This window comes from Somniosus microcephalus, chromosome 13 (genome assembly GCF_052327205.1).
Source record: "Somniosus microcephalus isolate GS21.2 chromosome 13, FLI_Smic_1.0, whole genome shotgun sequence".
Classification (NCBI taxonomy): domain Eukaryota; kingdom Metazoa; phylum Chordata; class Chondrichthyes; order Squaliformes; family Somniosidae; genus Somniosus; species Somniosus microcephalus.
Window position 1 is genome coordinate 1,463,424 of NC_140999.1, and position 19,775 is coordinate 1,483,198.

General features: G+C 56.5%; 1 protein-coding gene across 1 annotated transcript in view; it reads left to right on the top strand.

Moving 5' to 3' along the window:
* kxd1 (KxDL motif containing 1) overlaps positions 1–14,745 on the top strand; it is a 46,325-nt gene extending 31,580 nt beyond the window's left edge. Inside the window, exons 2-5 of the mRNA XM_086004315.1 lie at positions 5,802–5,907; positions 8,139–8,291; positions 9,866–9,912; positions 14,224–14,745. Of these exons, the coding sequence (XP_085860441.1) occupies positions 5,813–5,907; positions 8,139–8,291; positions 9,866–9,912; positions 14,224–14,456 (528 nt within the window). The 5' untranslated portion in view covers positions 5,802–5,812 and the 3' untranslated portion in view covers positions 14,457–14,745. The remainder of the gene's footprint in view (positions 1–5,801; positions 5,908–8,138; positions 8,292–9,865; positions 9,913–14,223) is intronic.
* The last annotated feature ends 5,030 nt before the right edge of the window (positions 14,746–19,775 follow it).

Here is a 19,775-nt window from a genome sequence, read left to right on the forward strand (position 1 = left end):
CTGGTGGGTACAGGTCTGTCACTGTATAACACTGGGGTACAGTACTGGTGGGTACAGGTCTGTCACTGTATAACACTGGGGCACAGTACTGGTGGGTACAGGTCTGTCACTGTATAACACTGGGGTACAGTACTGGTGGGTACAGGTCTGTCACTGTATAACACTGGGGTGCAGTACTGGTGGGTACAGGTCTGTCGCTGTATAACACTGGGGTACAGGACTGGTGGGTACAGCTCTGTCACTGTATAACACTGGGGTACAGCACTGGTGGGTACAGGCCCGTCACTATATAACACTGCGGCACAGCACTGGTGGGTACAGGTCTGTCACTGTATAACACTGGGGTACAGTACTGGTGGGTACAGGTCTGTCACTGTATAACACTGCGGTACAGTACTGGTGGGTACAGGTCTGTCACTGTATAACATGGGTACAGTGCTGGTGGGTACAGGTCTGTCACTGTATAACACTGGGGTACAGTACTGGTGGGTACAGGTCTGTCACTGTATAACACGGGTACAGTACTGGTTGGTACAGGCCTGTCACTGTATAACACTGGGGTGCAGTACTGGTGGGTACAGGTCTGTCACTGTATAACACTGGGGCACAGTACTGGTGGGTACAGGTCTGTCACTATATAACACTGGGGTACAGTACTGGTGGGTACAGGTCTGTCACTATATAACACTGGGGTGCAGTACTGGTGGGTACAGGTCTGTCACTATAACACTGGGGTACAGTACTGGTGGGTACAGGTCTGTCACTATATAACACTGGGGTACAGCACTGGTGGGTACAGGTCTGTCACTGTATAACACTGGGGTACGGTACTGGTGGGTACAGGTCTGTCACTATATAACACTGGGGTGCAGTACTGGTGGGTACAGGTCTGTCACTATATAACACTGGGGTGCAGTACTGGTGGGTACAGGTCTGTCACTATATAACACTGGGGTACAGTACTGGTGGGTACAGGTCTGTCACTGTATAACACTGGGGTACAGTACTGGTGGGTACAGGTCTGTCACTATATAACACTGGGGTACAGTACTGGTGGGTACAGGTCTGTCACTATATAACACTGGGATGCAGTACTGGTGGGTACAGGTCTGTCACTATATAACACTGGGGTACAGTACTGGTGGGTACAGGTCTGTCACTGTATAACACTGGGGTACAGTACTGGTGGGTACAGGTCTGTCACTATATAACACTGGGGTGCAGTACTGGTGGGTACAGGTCTGTCACTATATAACTGTGGTAAACCACTGTTTGTATTCCTGTTTGTCCTGTTTGTATTCCACTGTGTACATGCCTGGACATGCCTCGGCTGACTCCTCCCACAGGTCCTAGTATAAAGGTGACTGCTCCCCAGCCCTTGTATCCTGGACCGGTCGACCACTCGAGGCAGACCTCCATTCTGTTGTTAATAAAAGCCTTTAGTTACTCTTCTAACTCTCAGTCTTTTATGAGTAATTGATAGCGCATCAATTTTATTAACAACATTTTTATAATGGAGAAGATCCTCACACCAGCATGCCTGGACTTAGATCATCGGGAGGCGGACTCATCCACCAAGTTTACTCACTGGCTTAAGTGTTTCGAAAAATTCCTGACCGCCTCCGAAGCAATCAAATCGGACGAGGACAAACTGGATGTCCTGACCTCCAAAGTGAACCACCGAGTGTACTCGGTTATCCAAGACGCGACCTCGTACGCGGATGCTATCAAGCTCCTCAAGGACCAGTACACGCGCCCAGTGAACGAAGTGTACGCCAGGCACCTCCTGGGGAGTCGTAAACAACAACCTGGGGAATCGACCGTGGAATACCTTCAGGCACTGTCTGTGCTTGGCCAGGCCTGTGGTTGTAAGGATGTAAAGGCCGCCGTGTACACAGAGGAACTTATCCGGGACGCTTTTGTAGCGGGCCACAGATCCAATTACACACGACAGCGACTGTTGGAGCAGAGTAACCTCGACCTCAACAAGGCCTCTGAACTCGCACTATCGTTGGATGCAGCCTACCAGGGCATGGATGCCTACTCCTCTGCACCGTGGACGCCGCGGGGAATGACAGCCTGGGACACGGTAGGACCGCCTTATAGCGCCGTGCCACCCCAGCGACACCCCAACAATGGCCCAACTACCGCAGCAGTGTCCCAAGGCCAGACAGCAGTGCCCCAAGGCCAGAAATGCTACTTCTGTGGCCAGGCAAAACACCCCAGAGCGCGCTGCCCGGCGAAAAACGCGATCTGCTCGGGCTGCGGGAAGAAGGGACACTACGCTAGCGTCTGCAGGGCCAAAGCCACCCCGAACCCCAGCAGCGCCGCGTGTGGGCCATGCGGGCCGCCATTTTGGACCTCCCCGGCCGTGTGCGAATCACCGGTACAGCAGCCATTTTGGACGCCTCCAGCCACATGGGGATCATGGACGCCGCCATCTTGGACGACAGCCGGGACGCAGCAGGCCCCCGACACCGCCTCATCTGATACCCGCAGCGACACACCGACCCCTACGCTGGCATCCGTTACACTGGACCAAGCGAGACCGCACCAACTGGCCAGTTCCACAATGGACATTAAGGTAAATGGTCACGATACAATCTGCCTTTTTGACTCTGGGAGCACGGAGAGCTTCATCCACCCCGACACGGTGCGGCGTTGCTCTCTCCCAGTCCTGCCTGCGCAACAGCGGATTTCTATGGCCTCCGAGTCCCAGTCGGCGGACATCGGCGGCTACTGCGTGGTGACACTCGTAGTAGACGGGACCGTGTACGATCATTTTAAACTTCTGGTCCTGCCTGACCTCTGCGCTGCCGTCCTGCTGGGGTTAGATTTTCAGTGCCACCTTAAAAGTGTTACGATGGCGTACGGTGGACCCCTACCCCCACTCACAGTCCGCAGCCAGCAGCTTCCAAATTGCCCGCCGCGCACCAGGTGCAACCTCTCCACACTCAGAGTCACCCCCCCACCACTGTTTGCTAACCTCACCCCCGACTGTAAGCCCATCGCCACAAAGAGCAGGCGATACAGTGCCGGGGACAGGGTTTTCATTAAAACCGAAGTGGAGCGGCTCCTGAAAGAAGGGATTATTGAGGGCAGCACCAGCCCCTGGCGAGCCCAGGTTGTGGTCGTTAAGACCAGCGAGAAGCAGCGCCTGGTCATCGACTACAGCCAGACAATAAATCGCTACACCCTGCTGGACGCCTACCCACTCCCCCGTATAGCTGATATGGTCAACCAGATCGCGCAGTACCGCGTCTTCTCGACCATTGACCTGAAATCAGCGTACCACCAGCTCCCCATCCGCCCTGAGGACCGCCAGTACACTGCCTTTGAGGCAAACGGCCGCCTCTACCACTTCCTTAGGGTTCCCTTTGGCGTCACCAACGGGGTCTCCATCTTCCAAAGGGAGATGGACCGGATGGTAGATCAAAATGCGTTGCAGGCCACTTTCCCATATCTGGACAATGTGACCATCTGCGGCCGTGACTTGCAGGACCATGACGCAAACCTCAAAAAATTCCTCCGCACCGCCCAACTCCTAAACCTGACATATAACAAGGAGAAGTGCATATTCCGCACAAACCGCCTCGCCATCCTTGGCTGTGTTGTGGAACACGGAGTCATCGGCCCCGACCCCGACCGGATGCGTCCCCTTATGGAACTCCCACTGCCCCACTGCCTCAAGGCCCTGAAGAGATGCCTAGGGTTTTTCTCCTATTACGCCCAGTGGGTCCCCTACTATGCGGAGAAGGCCCGTCCGCTGATCAAGTCCACCTCCTTTTCCCTTGACGGCAGAGGCCCGCTTAGCCTTCCACCGTATCAAGGAGGACATTGCCAAAGCCACCATGCACGCAGTGGACGAATCCATCCCCTTCCAGGTGGAAAGCGACGCGTCCGACTTTGCCCTGGCCGCTACCCTCAATCAGGCGGGGAGACCCGTGGCCTTCTTTTCACGAACCCTCCAAGGCCCGGAGACCAGACACTCCGCTGTTGAGAAGGAGGCCCAGGCGATTGTGGAGGCTGTGCGTCATTGGAGGCACTACCTGGCCGGAAAACGATTTACCCTGCTCACTGACCAGCGTTCAGTTGCTTTTATGTTTAACAACAAACAGAGGGGCAAAATCAAAAATGACAAGATCTTGAGGTGGAGAATCGAACTTTCCACCTACAACTACGAGATCTTGTACCGGCCCGGGAAGCTAAATGAACCCCCGGATGCGCTATCGCGTGGCACCTGCGCCAGCGCGCAGATCGATAGACTACGGGTCCTCCACAATGACCTCTGCCACCCGGGGGTCACCAGGTTCTTCCACCTCATCAAGGCCCGCAACCTGCCTTACTCTATTGAGGAGGTCAGGACCATGACCAGGAACTGCCAAGTCTGCGCTGAGTGCAAACCACACTTTTATAGACCAGACAGGGCCCACCTGATAAAAGCCACTCGCCCCTTCGAGCGCCTGAGCGTTGATTTTAAAGAGCCTCTCCCCTCCTCCGACCGCAATGTGTACTTCCTCAATATTATTGATGAGTACTCCCGTTTCCCGTTCACCTTCCCCTGCCCGGACATGACCAGTGCCACGGTCATTAAATGTCTGAACAACCTCTTCACCCTGTTCGGCTTCCCCAGCTATATCCATAGCGACCGGGGCTCATCGTTTATGAGCGACGAACTCCGTCAGTACCTGCTAACTAGGGGTATTGCCACAAGCAGGACCACCAGTTACAACCCCCGGGGGAACGGACAGGTGGAAAGAGAAAATGCGACAGTTTGGAAGGCCGTCCTGCTAGCCTTAAAGTCTAGGGGCCTTCCAACCTCCCGCTGGCAGGATGTGCTCCCCGATGCGCTCCACTCTATTCGGTCACTGCTCTGCACTGCCACTAACGCCACCCCTCATGAGAAAATGTTTGTCTTCCCAAGGAAGTCCACATCAGGGACATCGCTACCGCCATGGCTGACGTCCCCAGGGCCGGTCCTACTGAGAAGACACGTGAGGACACATAAAACGGACCCCCTGGTCGAGAGGGTCGACCTCCTCCACGCCAACCCCCAGTATGCTTACATCGCATACCCGGACGGGCGGGAGGACACAGTCTCCATAAGAGACCTTGCACCCTCGGGGACCACAGTAACCCACTACCCACTACCACCCCCCCCCACGATCCGATATCCAGCCCCAGCAGACGGCAGGCCTGGGCCCCGCGACCCGCTCGACATCTACGAGGACGACACGCCTGTGCCACAGCCTACGCTGGACTCGACGCCGGAAGCTTCACTACCCCTGCCGTCGCCACGCCGATCACAGCGGCAGACAAGACCTCCGGAGAGACTCCAATACACTAACTTTTAATACACTTCACCCCGCCGGACTCAATTTTAAACAAGGGGTGAATGTGGTAAACCACTGTTTGTATTCCTGTTTGTCCTGTTTGTATTCCACTGTGTACATGCCTGGACATGCCTCGGCTGACTCCTCCCACAGGTCCTAGTATAAAGGTGACTGCTCCCCAGCCCTTGTATCCTGGACCGGTCGACCACTCGAGGCAGACCTCCATTCTGTTGTCAATAAAAGCCTTTAGTTACTCTTCTAACTCTCAGTCTTTTATGAGTAATTGATAGCGCATCAATAACACTGGGGTGCAGTACTGGTGGGTACAGGTCTGTCACTATATAACACTGGGGTACAGTACTGGTGGGTACAGGTCTGTCACTGTATAACACTGGGGTACAGTACTGGTGGGTGCTCCATGGTTGAATGGCCTGTTCCCTGTGTGATAGTTTTTTGTGTGTTTGCCAGGCCGGGGAGGGATGGAGGCCTCCGCCTCGGGAATGTTCTGCAGCAGGATGTTGAGCATGGTGAACCGCGAGGACGTAAATGCTATTGTCCAGGCACAGAGACACATGTGAGTACTGGGGGAGCTGGCAGTCCTGCCCCAGGCCCTGGACCCAGCCAGCAGCTCAGGGGAGGGGACGTGTCACAACTAATGTAATATCCGCAATAAATCCTCAACACTTTCTGAAGACACTGACTCTCACTGGGGTACGGGTTCCATAGACACTGACTCACTGGGGTACGGGTTCCACACACACTGACTCCCACTGGGGTACGGGTTCCACAGACACTGACTCTCACTGGGGTACGGGTTCCACAGACACTGACTCTCACTGGGGTACGGGTTCCACAGACACTGACTCTCACTTGGGTACGGGTTCCACACACACTGACTCTCACTGGGGTACGGGTTCCACAGACACTGACTCTCACTGGGGTACGGGTTCCACAGACACTGACTTTCACTAGGGTACGGGTTCCACAGACACTGACTCTCACGGGGTACGCGTTCCACACACACTGACTCTCACCGGGGTACGGGTTCCAGACACACTGACTCTCACTGGGGTACGTGTTCCACAGACACTGACTCTCACTGGGGTACGGGCTCCACAGACACTGAGTCTCACTGGGGTACAGGTTCCACAGACACTGACTCACTGGGGTACGGGTTCCACACACACTGACTCCCACTGGGGTACGGGTTCCACAGACACTGACTCTCACTGGGGTACGGGTTCCACAGACACTGACTCTCACTTGGGTACGGGTTCCACACACACTGACTCTCACTTGGGTACGGGTCCCACACACACTGACTCCCACTGGGGTACGGGTTCCACAGACACTGACTCTCACTGGGGTACAGGTTCCACAGACACTGACTCTCACTGGGGTACGGGTTCCACAGACACTGAATCTCACTAGGGTACGGGTTCCACAGAAACTGACTCTCACTCGGGTACAGGTTGCACACACACTGACTCTCACTGGGGTACGGGTTCCACAGACACTGAATCTCACTAGGGTACGGGTTCCACAGAAACTGACTCTCACTCGGGTACAGGTTGCACACACACTGACTCTCACTAGGGTACGGGTTCCACAGACACTGACTCTCACGGGGTACGCGTTCCACACACACTGACTCTCACTGGGGTACGGGTTCCACACACGCTGACTCTCACTGGGGTACGGGTTCCTCAGACACTGACTCTCACTGGGGTACGGGTTCCACAGACACTGACTCTTGCTGGGGTACGGGTTCCACACACACTGACTCTCACTGGGGTACGGGTTCCACAGACACTGACTCTCACTGGGGTACGGGTTCCACACACACTGACTCTCACCGGGGTACGGGTTCCACACACACTGACTCTCACTGGGGTACAGGTTCCACAGACACTGACTCACTGGGGTACGGGTTCCACACACACTGACTCCCACTGGGGTACGGGTTCCACAGACACTGACTCTCACTGGGGTACGGGTTCCACAGACACTGACTCTCACTGGGGTACGGGTTCCACAGACACTGACTCTCACTTGGGTACGGGTTCCACACACACTGACTCCCACTGGGGTACGGGTTCCACAGACACTGACTCTCACTGGGGTACAGGTTCCACAGACACTGACTCTCACTGGGGTACGGGTTCCACAGACACTGACTCTCACTGGGGTACGGGTTCCACAGACACTGACTCTCACTGGGGTACGGGTTCCACAGACACTGACTCTCACTGGGGTACGGGTTCCACAGACACTGACTCTCACTGGGGTATGGGTTCCACAGACACTGACTCTCACTGGGGTACGGGTTCCATTGGCACTGACTCTCACTGGGGTACGGGTTCCACAGACACTGACTCTCACTGGGGTACGGGTTCCACTGGCACTGACTCTCACTGGGGTACGGTTTCCACACACACTGACTCTCACTGGGGTACGGGTTCCACACACACTGACTCTCACTGGGGTACGGGTTCCACACACACTGACTCTCACTGGGGTACGGGTTCCACACACACTGACTCTCACTGGGGTACGGGTTCCACACACACTGACTCTCACTGGGGTACGGGTTCCCCACACACTGACTCTCACTGGGGTACGGGTTCCCCACACACTGACTCTCACTGGGGTACGGGATTCACTGTAACGAGTGGTGCTGAGAGGGAGGTGTTTGGATATTGCTGCCGTCGGTTGCTACTGTGTTTGGCTATTGGTGGGTAAAATCACCACAACGACTCCCCCACAGACCGGGTCGCCAATTTATCGACCTTTCACCTCTATCAGGCTGGACCGTTTTGAGAAGACGAACGAGATGTTACTGAACTTCAACAATCTGTCGAGCATGAGGCTGAACCAGATGACGGAACGGTACCAGCACCACACGAGGGCGCTTGTGGACATGAAGAAGGATCTCGACAACATTTTCCGGCGAATCAGGTACATTGTCGCCCCTCCCCCGCCCTCACTGCCCCTCCCCCGCCCTCACTGCCCCTCCCCCACCCCCGCTGTCCAGTGGGGTGTCGATTGAGGTCGGGACCTGGCTGTGATTCGGGGTTCAATACTCTGGCGGACAGTTGCACCCAGGGAATCTGTACCCTAGGAAGAGTCCGTGCCTTCGGCGGGGAACGGAAGAAATGTTTGTAGTTTGGCCAGAGCATACCTGCATTAACCACTCACTGAGGTACTGCTTTATGCCACTGGAGGGAGCAGGTGCACCTCGCAAATACAGACATGGTCCCTGCTCATCACAAGCAACCTTTGGTACACCTGGCTTAGTGCACGAGGGCGCAGGCAGCATTGCTGTACAGGAACGCAGAGCATTCAGAGTCTGTGGACAGGAAGCAGAGGGTAATGGTTGATGGGTGTTTTTGTGACTGGAAGGCTGTTTCCAGTGGGGTTCCACAGGGCTCAGTACTCGGTCCCTTGCTTTTTGTGGTATATATCAATGATCTAGACTTGAATATAGGGGGTATGATTAAGAAGTTTGCAGATGATACTAAAATCGGCTGTGTGGTTGATACTGAAGAAGGAAGCTGCAGACTGCAGGAAGATATCAATAAATTGGTCAGGTGGGCAGAACAGTGGCAAATGGAATTCAATCCAGAGAAGTGTGAGGTAATGTATTTGGGGAGGGCTAACAAGGAAAGGGAATACACATTAAATGGTAGGACACTGAGTAGCGTAGAGGAACAAAGGGACCTTGGAGTGCATGTCCACAGATCCCTGAAGGTAGCAGGCCAGGTAGATAAGGTGGTTAAGAAGGCATACGGAATGCTTGCCTTTATTAGCCGTGGCATAGAATACAAGAGCAGGGGGGTTATGCTTCAACTGTATACAACACTAGTTAGGCCTCAGCTAGAGTACTGCGTGCAGTTCTGGTCACCACATTACAGGAAAGATGTGATTGCACTAGAGAGGGTACAGAGGAGATTTACAAGGATGTTGCTGGGAGTAGAGAATCTTAGCTCTGAGGAAAGACTGGATAGGCTGGGTCTGTTTTCCTTGGAACAGAGGAGGCTGAGGGGAGACCTTATTGAGGTGTATAAAATTATGAGGGGCCTGGATAAAGTGGATAGAAAGGACCGATTTCCCTTAGCAGAGGGGTCAAAAACCAGGGGGCACAGATTTAAAGTAATTGGGGGAAGGTTTAGAGATTTGAGGGGAAATTTCTTCACCCAGAGGGTTCTGGGGGTCTGGAACTCACTGCCTGAAAGGGTGGTAGAGGCAGGAACCCTAACCACATTTAAAAAGTACTTGGATGTGCACTTGGGATGCTGTAACCTGCAGGGCTACGGACCAAGAGCTGGGAAGTGGGATTAGGCTGGATAGCTCTTTGTTGGCCGGCGCGGACACGATGGGCCGAAATGGCCTCCTTCTGTGCTGTAACTTTCTATGATTCTATGAAAAGAAGTCTCAATAAATGATTCAGACAACTGGCCAAGCTTGGCAGCAGAATTTGTGTGGATGTTTTCCAGGGTCTGATCAGTCAGTCGTTTGCTTTTTCCCCGTAGAACTCTGAAGGACAAACTCGCAAAGCAACACCCGGAAGCATTCAGCAGTAAGTATGTTCCGGGGAGCTGTACATTTCACACAGATCTTAACGGCCCATTTAGCTAGCTACGGGACCCCTAGGATAGTATCGCGGACATTTAACCAGATACGGGACATGTAGGAGAGTCACACAAACACACAGGAATCTTCGGGTTCAAGAGATCTTGAGAATCGGCCTTCTCACACTTCACCGCATGGACTGCAGCAGTTCAAGGAGTCGAGCAAGCACCACCTTCTCGGGGTAACCAGGGGCCACGCCACATCCCAGGAATTATTTTTCTTTAATACCTGCACTTGGATCAAATAATCAAGTAAATCCGTATTGTGAGTCGGAAATAAATTCAAATGTTCAGAATCACAAAACTTCGGTTTAATTATTGCAAGATTTAAGTAATTAATGAACAACCATTTTCACAACTTTTGATGCGGAAACTAGTTGATGAACATCTTCAGCTCCTGTTGGAATGTGACGGACGGGAGGATTGTCCCAGACAGATCGAGCATGTCTGGGACGGGAGGATTGTCCCAGACAGATCGAGCATGTCTGGGACGGGAGGATTGTCCCAGACAGGTCAAGCGTGTCTGGGACGGGAGGATTGTCCCAGACAGGTCGAGCATGTCTGGGACGGGAGGATTGTCCCAGACAGATCGAGCATGTCTGGGACGGGAGGATTGTCCCAGACAGGTCAAGCGTGTCTGGGACGGGAGGATTGTCCCAGACAGGTCGAGCATGTCTGGGACGGGCGGATTGTCCCAGACAGATCGAGCATGTCTGGGACGGGAGGATTGTCCCAGACAGGTCGAGCATGTCTGGGACGGGAGGATTGTCCCAGACAGATCGAGCATGTCTGGGACGGGAGGATTGTCCCAGACAGATCGAGCATGTCTGGGACGGGAGGATTGTCTCAGACAGATCAAGCGTGTCTGGGACAGGAGGATTGTCCCAGACAGGTCGAGCATGTCTGGGACGGGAGGATTGTCCCAGACAGATCGAGCATGTCTGGGACGGGAGGATTGTCCCAGACAGGTCGAGCATGTCTGGGACGGGAGGATTGTCCCAGACAGGTCGAGCATGTCTGGGACGGGAGGATTGTCCCAGACAGATCGAGCATGTCTGGGACGGGAGGATTGTCCCAGACAGGTCGAGCATGTCTGGGACGGGAGGATTGTCCCAGACAGATCGAGCATGTCTGGGACGGGAGGATTGTCCCAGACAGGTCAAGCGTGTCTGGGACGGGAGGATTGTCCCAGACAGGTCGAGCATGTCTGGGACGGGAGGATTGTCCCAGACAGGTCGAGCATGTCTGGGACGGGAGGATTGTCCCAGACAGGTCGAGCGTGTCTGGGACGGGAGGATTGTCCCAGACAGATCGAGCATGTTCTGTATGTCACCACCAGGTCTGCGAGTGGCCAGCGGCTGTTCTCTGCTTTATTGGGTTTAACTGATTTTGGAATTGATCTTTCAGAGAGTAATTACCCAGTTTAACCTTTCAATCAGAAGTTGTGCTGAAGCATGAGAGGGTGCACCGCCCCGCCCCACCCCGCCCAGTGACTGCGTATAGAGATACCGCTCGGTGTGATTCTGACTCGGGGATCCCAGTCTGTGCTGAGTTAGCTCTCACCAGGGCAGCAATTACCCACTGCACCCTTCAGCAAGGGAGGGAAAATCAGCAAGGGTTCTTACTCCTGATCAGTATCTAGAGACTCGTGCTGGGAAGTGTGCGCTTGTGTATGTGTAAAAGCGTGCGGGGGACAGGATCGAGTGTGTAAGTGCGGGGGACAGGATCGAGCGTGTAAGCGCGGGGGACAGGATCGAGCGCGTAAGCGCGGGGGACAGGATCGAGCGCGTAAGCGCGGGGGACAGGATCGAGCGCGTAAGCGCGGGGGACAGGATCGAGCGCGTAAGCGCGGGGGACAGGATCGAGCGCGTAAGCGCGGGGGACAGGATCGAGCGCTTAAGCGCGGGGGACAGGATCGAGCGCGTAAGCGCGGGGGACAGGATCGAGCGCGTAAGCGCGGGGGACAGGGTCGAGCGCGTAAGCGCGGGGGACAGGGTCGAGCGCGTAAGCGCGGGGGACAGGGTCGAGCGCGTAAGCGCGGGGGGCAGGATCGGGGTCAGTTATGCTGCTCCACAGTTGAATGCCTCACTGACATTTCTAAATTTGTGGATGACACCAAATTGGTGAGTGTAGTTAATACAGAGGAGGACTGCAACAAAATACAGGAAGACATTAAGAAACTCGCAGAATGGTCGTGTAATTGGCAAATGAATTCCAATATAGAGATGTGTGAGGTGGTGCATTTTGGTAGGAAGAATAAGGAGGCCACACACTGCTTGGATAGTAAGGGCTGGATTTTGTCAATGGAGGCGGGACTCCCACTTTTTGGGTTGTAGTCCTGCCTCCATCGACTTGTGGCCAACCCACGCTATTTTCCCTTGATTGACCTTGTTGAGCCCACCCAGCGGGCTCAGCAGGCCAATTAAGGGACACTTGGTTACTGGTGATGTCAGTGATTGACATTTCATCTGTCAAGAGCTTTTGACAGATGAAAAGTCAGCGTTTGACAGCTCTGTGAAGCTGTCCAACACTGACAATCTGTCTTCTAACTTGAGTCCTTCTGCTCAGACTCAGTTAGCGATCTCTCCAGACCAGAAAGCAGAGGCTGCAGCTTTTGACAGTTCAGCGGCCATTCTGCTTTCTGTGCCGGTGAGCTGAGGGACTCCCGAGAACTGAAGGAAGGAAGCCTGCAGGAGAAAGTAAAGCTAAGTAAAACTTATTAAAACACTTTACACTTACCTCACACACTTACCTCTGCACGCATGCACCCATCACTCACCTGCACAATGGACATCTCGACCCCTCCAACCCCTGCAGACCGATGGTCCGCCTCGCTAACTTGGCGTGGTTCGGAGCCGTCGGACAGCCCACACTTCAGGGCTAAAAATAGGGATTAGGCAAAAAACTGCCAGTTAACAGGCAGTTAATTGGCACTAATCCCCTTCCTGCCTCGGGGAGGCGGCTCCCAGCACAGGTCGGATACCCGCCTCCTGGGACATTGGCACGGGGGCGGGATGGGTTCCTGCCCCCCCGATTCTGCAATTTTCCCGCCTCCAAACCCGCCTCCACGGGGCTTGGAAATTCGAGCCCAAAGAGTGTGACTGGGGTCAAGGAGCAGAGGGATCTGTGGCAACAGATACACAAATCACTAAAAGTAGCGACACAGGTTAATAAGGCCTTAAAACATCAAACCCAGCCCTGGGGTTCATTTCGCGAGGGATGGAATTGAAAAGCAGAGAAATTGTGTTAAACTTGTATCGAACCTTGGTTAGACCACACTTGGAGCACTGTGCACAGTTCTGGTCTCCATGCTATAAAAAGGATATCGAGGCACTGGAGAAGATGCAAAAAAAATTCACAAGGATAATACCAGAACTGAGAGGTTATACTTATCAGGTAGTTGAGGTGAATAGCAGAGATGCATTTAAGGAGAAGCTGGTTAAACACATGAGGGAGAAAGGAATAGAAGGATATGGTGATAGGGTGAGATGAGGAGGGGTGGGAGGAAGCTGGTGTGGAGCAGAAACACCGGCACGGACCTGAGGGGCCGAGCAGCCTGTTTCTGTGCTGCAGACTCGATGCAACACTCACTGTGTGGACTCGGGCGAGGTGCCAGGACATGACGGCTGCCTGAGGAACGATGCCAGCAAGTGGAGGAGCTCTGGGGACAGGAAGGAAACAGCACATCGCCAGGAGGAAGGAAAGTCAAACAATGGGCTGGGATTTAAAGAGATCAGTCTGGAGGAGGAGTTAGCTCCAGTTATTCACAGGAATGTGACATTCTGCCAGAAGTTTCTCTCTATCTGGTGAATTGATGGGCATTGTGTGTGATGCTGTGCCGTGGATGGTCGGGCGTGGGTTACTGCCCGTGATCCACCCAGGGAATGTTTCCTAACCTCCACTGCGCTGTGCGGGTAGACGCGCCCAGATTAGACACTCCCTGGGGGGTGGGGGGGTTGGGATGGGGGGGGGGGTTGGAATGGGGGGGTGGGGGGACGGTGGCTTGGGCAATGGAGGGGTGGGGCTGGGGCTTACTCCGCTGAAAGGACCGGTTTATTGGTGTGATGGTTAGGCCTGTTGCTCAGGCCTGGCAGTGTCAGTGGGCACTGGGCAGTGGGTAGTGGCAGTGGGCAGTGTCAATGGTCAGTGGGTAGTGGGCAGTGTCAGTGGGCAGTGTCAGTAGGCAGGGAGCGAGGCCTGTTGGCCGGTTGCTGTGTTTGTGCTTCTCGCTGATCTCTGCTTCTGTTTTTTGGGGCTAGGTATCCTCAAGTCCCTGGATGTGGAAGATGATGAGGATTTTGACCCGATCCCAAAGGGCTGCTTCCCGCTGTCCGCCACCTTGGACCTGAGCTCGGGCTCCAGTGACACCAGCCCCACCCTGCTCTCCACTGGGGCCAGCGGTGACTCGGAGGACGCCTCACCGGGCCTGGCAGAGACTCTGGCGCCCAAGCGGCAGCTGGATGGGCCGCTGAGGGAAGGTGGGGGAGAGTAAAGTGCAAACAGGCGGCCGGATAATGTGCCCCGCCAGCGGGTGGGCTGGAAGCCAGGCCCCGGAACCCCGCGGGCTCTCCAGGCAGCTTCGGGGCAAAGACACTGAGCTTAACGCCTGAGGAAAATGGATTCTCTTCAAGCGATTGCTGTTCTTCTGTTTCTTTTTATTGCGGTGTGGATTACTGTTTCTCAGAATGCTCAGTGAGCCCCATTGGCTGGGACTACAGGATTTGCGCAGTGTGGATTTATGATAAAAATGTAAAATACAACAAAATAAAATGTCGACAGCACTGCAGCTACTGGGATGGAATCTGTTCTGATGTCGGGTCTGTTGGGGGCGAATCTCGGTCACCCTGTCCTCGCCCACAAACCTCGAGCAACAAAGCTTCAGTGCTGGGATTGGGATTGGGATGGTGAGGATCCCAGGGAGAGGAGCTGGGATGGTGAGGGTCCCGGGGAGAGGAAGTGGAGGGTGAAGGTCCTGGGGAGAGGAGCTGGGAGGGTGAGGGTCCCGGGGAGAGGAGCTGGGAGGGTGAGGGTCCCGGGGAGAGGAGCTGGGAGGGTGAGGGTCCCGGGGAGAGGAGCTGGGAGGGGGAGGGTCCCGGGGAGAGGAGCTGGGAGGGGGAGGGTCCCGGGGAGAGGAGCTGGGGGGGAGGGGGTGAGGGCCCCGGGGAGAGGAGCTGGGGGGAGGGGGTGAGGGCCCCGGGGAGAGGAGCTGGGGGGAGGGGTGAGGGCCCCGGGGAGAGGAGCTGGGGGGGGGGTGAGGGCCCCGGGGAGAGGAGCTCGGGGGGGGGGGTGAGGGTCCCGGGGAGAGGAGCTGGGGGGGAGGGGGTGAGGGCCCCGGGGAGAGGAGCTGGGGGGGGGGGTGAGGGCCCCGGGGAGAGGAGCTGGGGGGGGTGAGGGCCCCGGGGAGAGGAGCTGGGGGGGGGGGGGTGAGGGCCCCGGGGAGAGGAGCTGGGGGGGGGGGGGTGAGGGCCCCGGGGAGAGGAGCTGGGGGGGGGGTGAGGGCCCCGGGGAGAGGAGCTGGGGGGGGGTGAGGGCCCCGGGGAGAGGAGCTGGGGGGGGGGGTGAGGGCCCCGGGGAGAGGAGCTGGGGGGGGGGTGAGGGCCCCGGGGAGAGGAGCTGGGGGGGGGGGGGTGAGGGCCCCGGGGAGAGGAGCTGGGGGGGGTGGTGAGGGCCCCGGGGAGAGGTGCTGGGGGGGGGTGGTGAGGGCCCCGGGGAGAGGTGCTGGGGGGGGGTGAGGGCCCCGGGGAGAGGAGCTGGGGGGGGGGTGGTGAGGGCCCCGGGGAGAGGAGCTTGGGGGGGGAGGGCCCCGGGAGAGGAGCTGGGGGGGGGTGAGGGCCCCGGGAGAGGAGCTGGGGGGGGGGGTGAGGGCCCCGGGGAGAGGAGCTGGGGGGGGGGTGGTGAGGGCCCCGGGGAGAGGAGCTGGGGGGGGGGTGAGGGCCCCGGGGAGAGGAGCTGGGGGGGGAGGTGTGAGGGCCCCGGGGAGAGGTCCACTGTTGGTTGTTTTCCTGCCATTTCATTGAGAAATACAGGATACCTTTCAATGCTTCCTCATCACAGGACTTCACGCAGAAGGACCGACATTCCAGGTGTCAGACGGCACCAGAGCTGGTCTGCCCACTCCCTGATCATAACAAGAACTTGTATTTAAGTCGCACTTTCAACATAGTAAAACACCCTAAGGTGCGTTATCAAACACCGAGCCGTATGAGACATTAGGACTGGTGACCAAAAGCTTGGTCAAAGAGGTGGATTTTACAGAGCGCCATAAAGGAGGGAATTCCAGAGCTTGGGGCCAAATGCCTGAAGGCACGGCCACCAATGGTGGGGTGAAAGAAGCCAAAGTTGGAGGAGTGCAGAGATCTCAGAGGGGTGTAGGTCTGGAGAAGGTTACAGAGATAGGAAGGGCGAGACCATGGAGGGATGCTCCCTCCGCGACATCCTGGTCCACTCCTCTATCACCCCCAACACCCCTCCCCTTCGCCCGGCACCTTCCCGTGCAAGCGCAGGAAATGCAACACCTGCCCTTTTACCTCCTCCCTTCCCACTGTCCAGGGCCCCAAACACCCCTTCCAGGTGAAACAGTGATTTACTTGTACTACTTGCAATCTAGTATACTGTATTCACTGCTCACGATGCGGTCTCCTCTACATTGGGGAGACCAAACGCAGATTGGGCGACCGCTTTGCGGAACACCTCCGTTCAGTCCGTAAGGGTGACCCCGAGCTTCTGGTCACCTGTCACTTTAATTCTCCGCTCCACTCCCACTCTGATCTCTCTGTCCTCGGCCTCTTACACTGTTCCAATGAAGCTCAACGTAAGCTCAAGGAACAGCACCTCATCTTTCGATTAGACACTTTACAGCCTTCTGGACTCAATATCGAGTTCAACAATTTCAGACCATAACCTCGGCCCCGATCCTTTTTTTTCCCATTTTATTTATTTATCTATTCATTTTTCTTCTCTCTCGCACGTGGCAGCTGTCGATCATTCTGCCAGTGCCATTTACACTTCATCTAGAGTCATCTTTTGTTTCTTAACTTGTCCCATTACCATCTCCTTTTGCCTCGCACCATCTCTTAATCTCTCCTGCCTTCCATCCTATCACAGACCTTCCCTTTTGTTCTTTCCTCCCCTCCCCCCTTTCCCGGCCCCTACACCCGCTTAAAAATCTGTTCCATCTCCAGCTTTTTCCAGTTCTGATGAAGGGTCATCGACCTGAAACGTTAACTCTGTTTCTCTCTCCACAGATGCTGCCTGACCTGCTGAGTATTTCCAGCGTTTTCTGTTCTTATTTCGGAAGCCAATGTAGTTCAGCGAGCAACAGAGATGCTGGGTGAACGGGAGTTGGTGTGAGTTAGGACACGGGTCAGCGAGCAACAGAGGTGCTGGGTGAACGGGAGTTGGTGTGAGTTAGGACACGGGGCAGTGGGCACAGGGGGTGATGGGTGAACGGGACTGGGTGCGAGTTAGGACACGGGGCAGTGGGCACAGGGGGTGATGGGTGAACGGGACGGTGCGAGTTAGGACACGGGGCAGTGGGCACAGGGGGTGATGGGTGAACGGGACTGGGTGTGAGGACACGGGTCAGCGAGCAACAGAGGTGCTGGGTGAACGGAACTGGGTGTGAGTTAGGACACGGGGCAGTGAGCACAGGGGGTGATGGGTGAACGGGACTGGGTGCGAGTTAGGACACGGGGCAGTGAGCACAGGGGGTGATGGGTGAACGGGACTGGCTGTGAGTTAGGACACGGGGCAGTGAGCACGGGGTGATGGGTGAACGGGACTGGGTGTGAGTTAGGACATGGGGCAGTGAGCACAGGGGGTGATGGGTGAACGGGACTGGGTGTGAGTTAGGACACGGGGCAGTGAGCACAGGGGGTGATGGGTGAACGGGACTGAGTGCGAGTCAGGACACGGGGCAGCGAGCACAGGGGGTGAAGGGTGAACGGGACTGGGTGTGAGTTAGGACACGGGGCAGTGAGCACAGGGGGTGATGGGTGAACGGGACTGGGTGTGAGTTAGGACACGGGGCAGTGAGCACGGGGTGATGGGTGAACGGGACTGGGTGTGAGTTAGGACACGGGGCAGTGAGCACGGGGTGATGGGTGAACGGGACTGGGTGAGTTAGGACACGGGGCAGTGAGCACGGGGTGATGGGTGAACGGGACTGGGTGTGAGTTAGGACACGGGGCAGTGAGCACAGGGGGTGATGGGTGAACGGGACTGGGTGTGAGTTAGGACACGGGGCAGTGAGCACGGGGTGATGGGTGAACGGGACTGGGTGTGAGTTAGGACACGGGGCAGTGAGCACAGGGGGTGATGGGTGAACGGGACTGGCTGTGAGTTAGGACACGGGGCAGTGAGCACGGGGTGATGGGTGAACGGGACTGGGTGTGAGTTAGGACACGGGGCAGTGAGCACAGGGGGTGATGGGTGAACGGGACTGAGTGCGAGTCAGGACACGGGGCAGCGAGCACAGGGGGTGAAGGGTGAACGGGACTGGGTGTGAGTTAGGACACGGGGCAGTGAGCACAGGGGGTGATGGGTGAACGGGACTGGGTGTGAGTTAGGACACGGGGCAGTGAGCACAGGGGGTGATGGGTGAACGGGACTGGGTGTGAGTTAGGACACGGGGCAGTGAGCACAGGGGGTGATGGGTGAATGGGACTGGGTGAGTTAGGACACGGGGCAGTGAGCACAGGGGGTGATGGGTGAACGGGACTGGGTGTGAGTTAGGACACGGGGCAGTGAGCACAGGGGGTGATGGGTGAACGGGACTGGGTGCGAGTTAGGACACGGGGCAGTGAGCACAGGGGGTGATGGGTGAACGGGACTCGGTGTGAGTTAGGACACGGGGCAGTGAGAACGGGGTGATGGGTGAACGGGACTGGGTGTGAGTTAGGACATGGGGCAGTGAGCACAGGGGGTGATGGGTGAACGGGACTGGGTGTGAGTTAGGACACGGGGCAGTGAGCACAGGGGGTGATGGGTGAACGGGACTGGGTGTGAGTTAGGACACGGGGCAGTGAGCACAGGGGGTGATGGGTGAACGGGACTGGGTGTGAGTTAGGACACGGGGCAGTGAGCACAGGGGGTGATGGGTGAACGGGACTGGGTGAGTTAGGACACGGGGCAGTGAGCACAGGGGGTGATGGGTGAACGGGACTGGGTGTGAGTTAGGACACGGGGCAGTGAGCACAGGGGGTGATGGGTGAACGGGACTGGGTGTGAGTTAGGACACGGGGCAGTGAGCACAGGGGGTGATGGGTGAACGGGACTGGGTGTGAGTTAGGACACGGGGCAGTGAGCACAGGGGGTGATGGGTGAACGGGACTGGGTGTGAGCTAGGACACGGGGCAGTGAGCACAGGGGGTGATGGGTGAACGGGACTGGGTGTGAGTTAGGACACGGGGCAGTGAGCACAGGGGGTGATGGGTGAACGGGACTGGGTGTGAGTTAGGACACGGGGCAGTGGGCACGGGGTGCTGGGTGAACGGGAGTTGGTGTGAATTAGGACACGGGGCAGTGATCACAGGGGGTGATGGGTGAACGGGACTGGGTGTGAGTTAGGACACGGGGCAGTGAGCACGGGGGGTGATGGGTGAACGGGACTGGGTGTGAGTTAGGACACGGGGCAGTGAGCACGGGGGGTGATGGGTGAACGGGACTGGGTGTGAGTTAGGACACGGGGCAGTGAGCACGGGGGGTGATGGGTGAACGGGACTGGGTGTGAGTTAGGACATGGGACAGTGAGCACAAGGGGTGATGGGTGAACGGGACTGGGTGTGAGTTAGGACACGGGGCAGTGAGCACG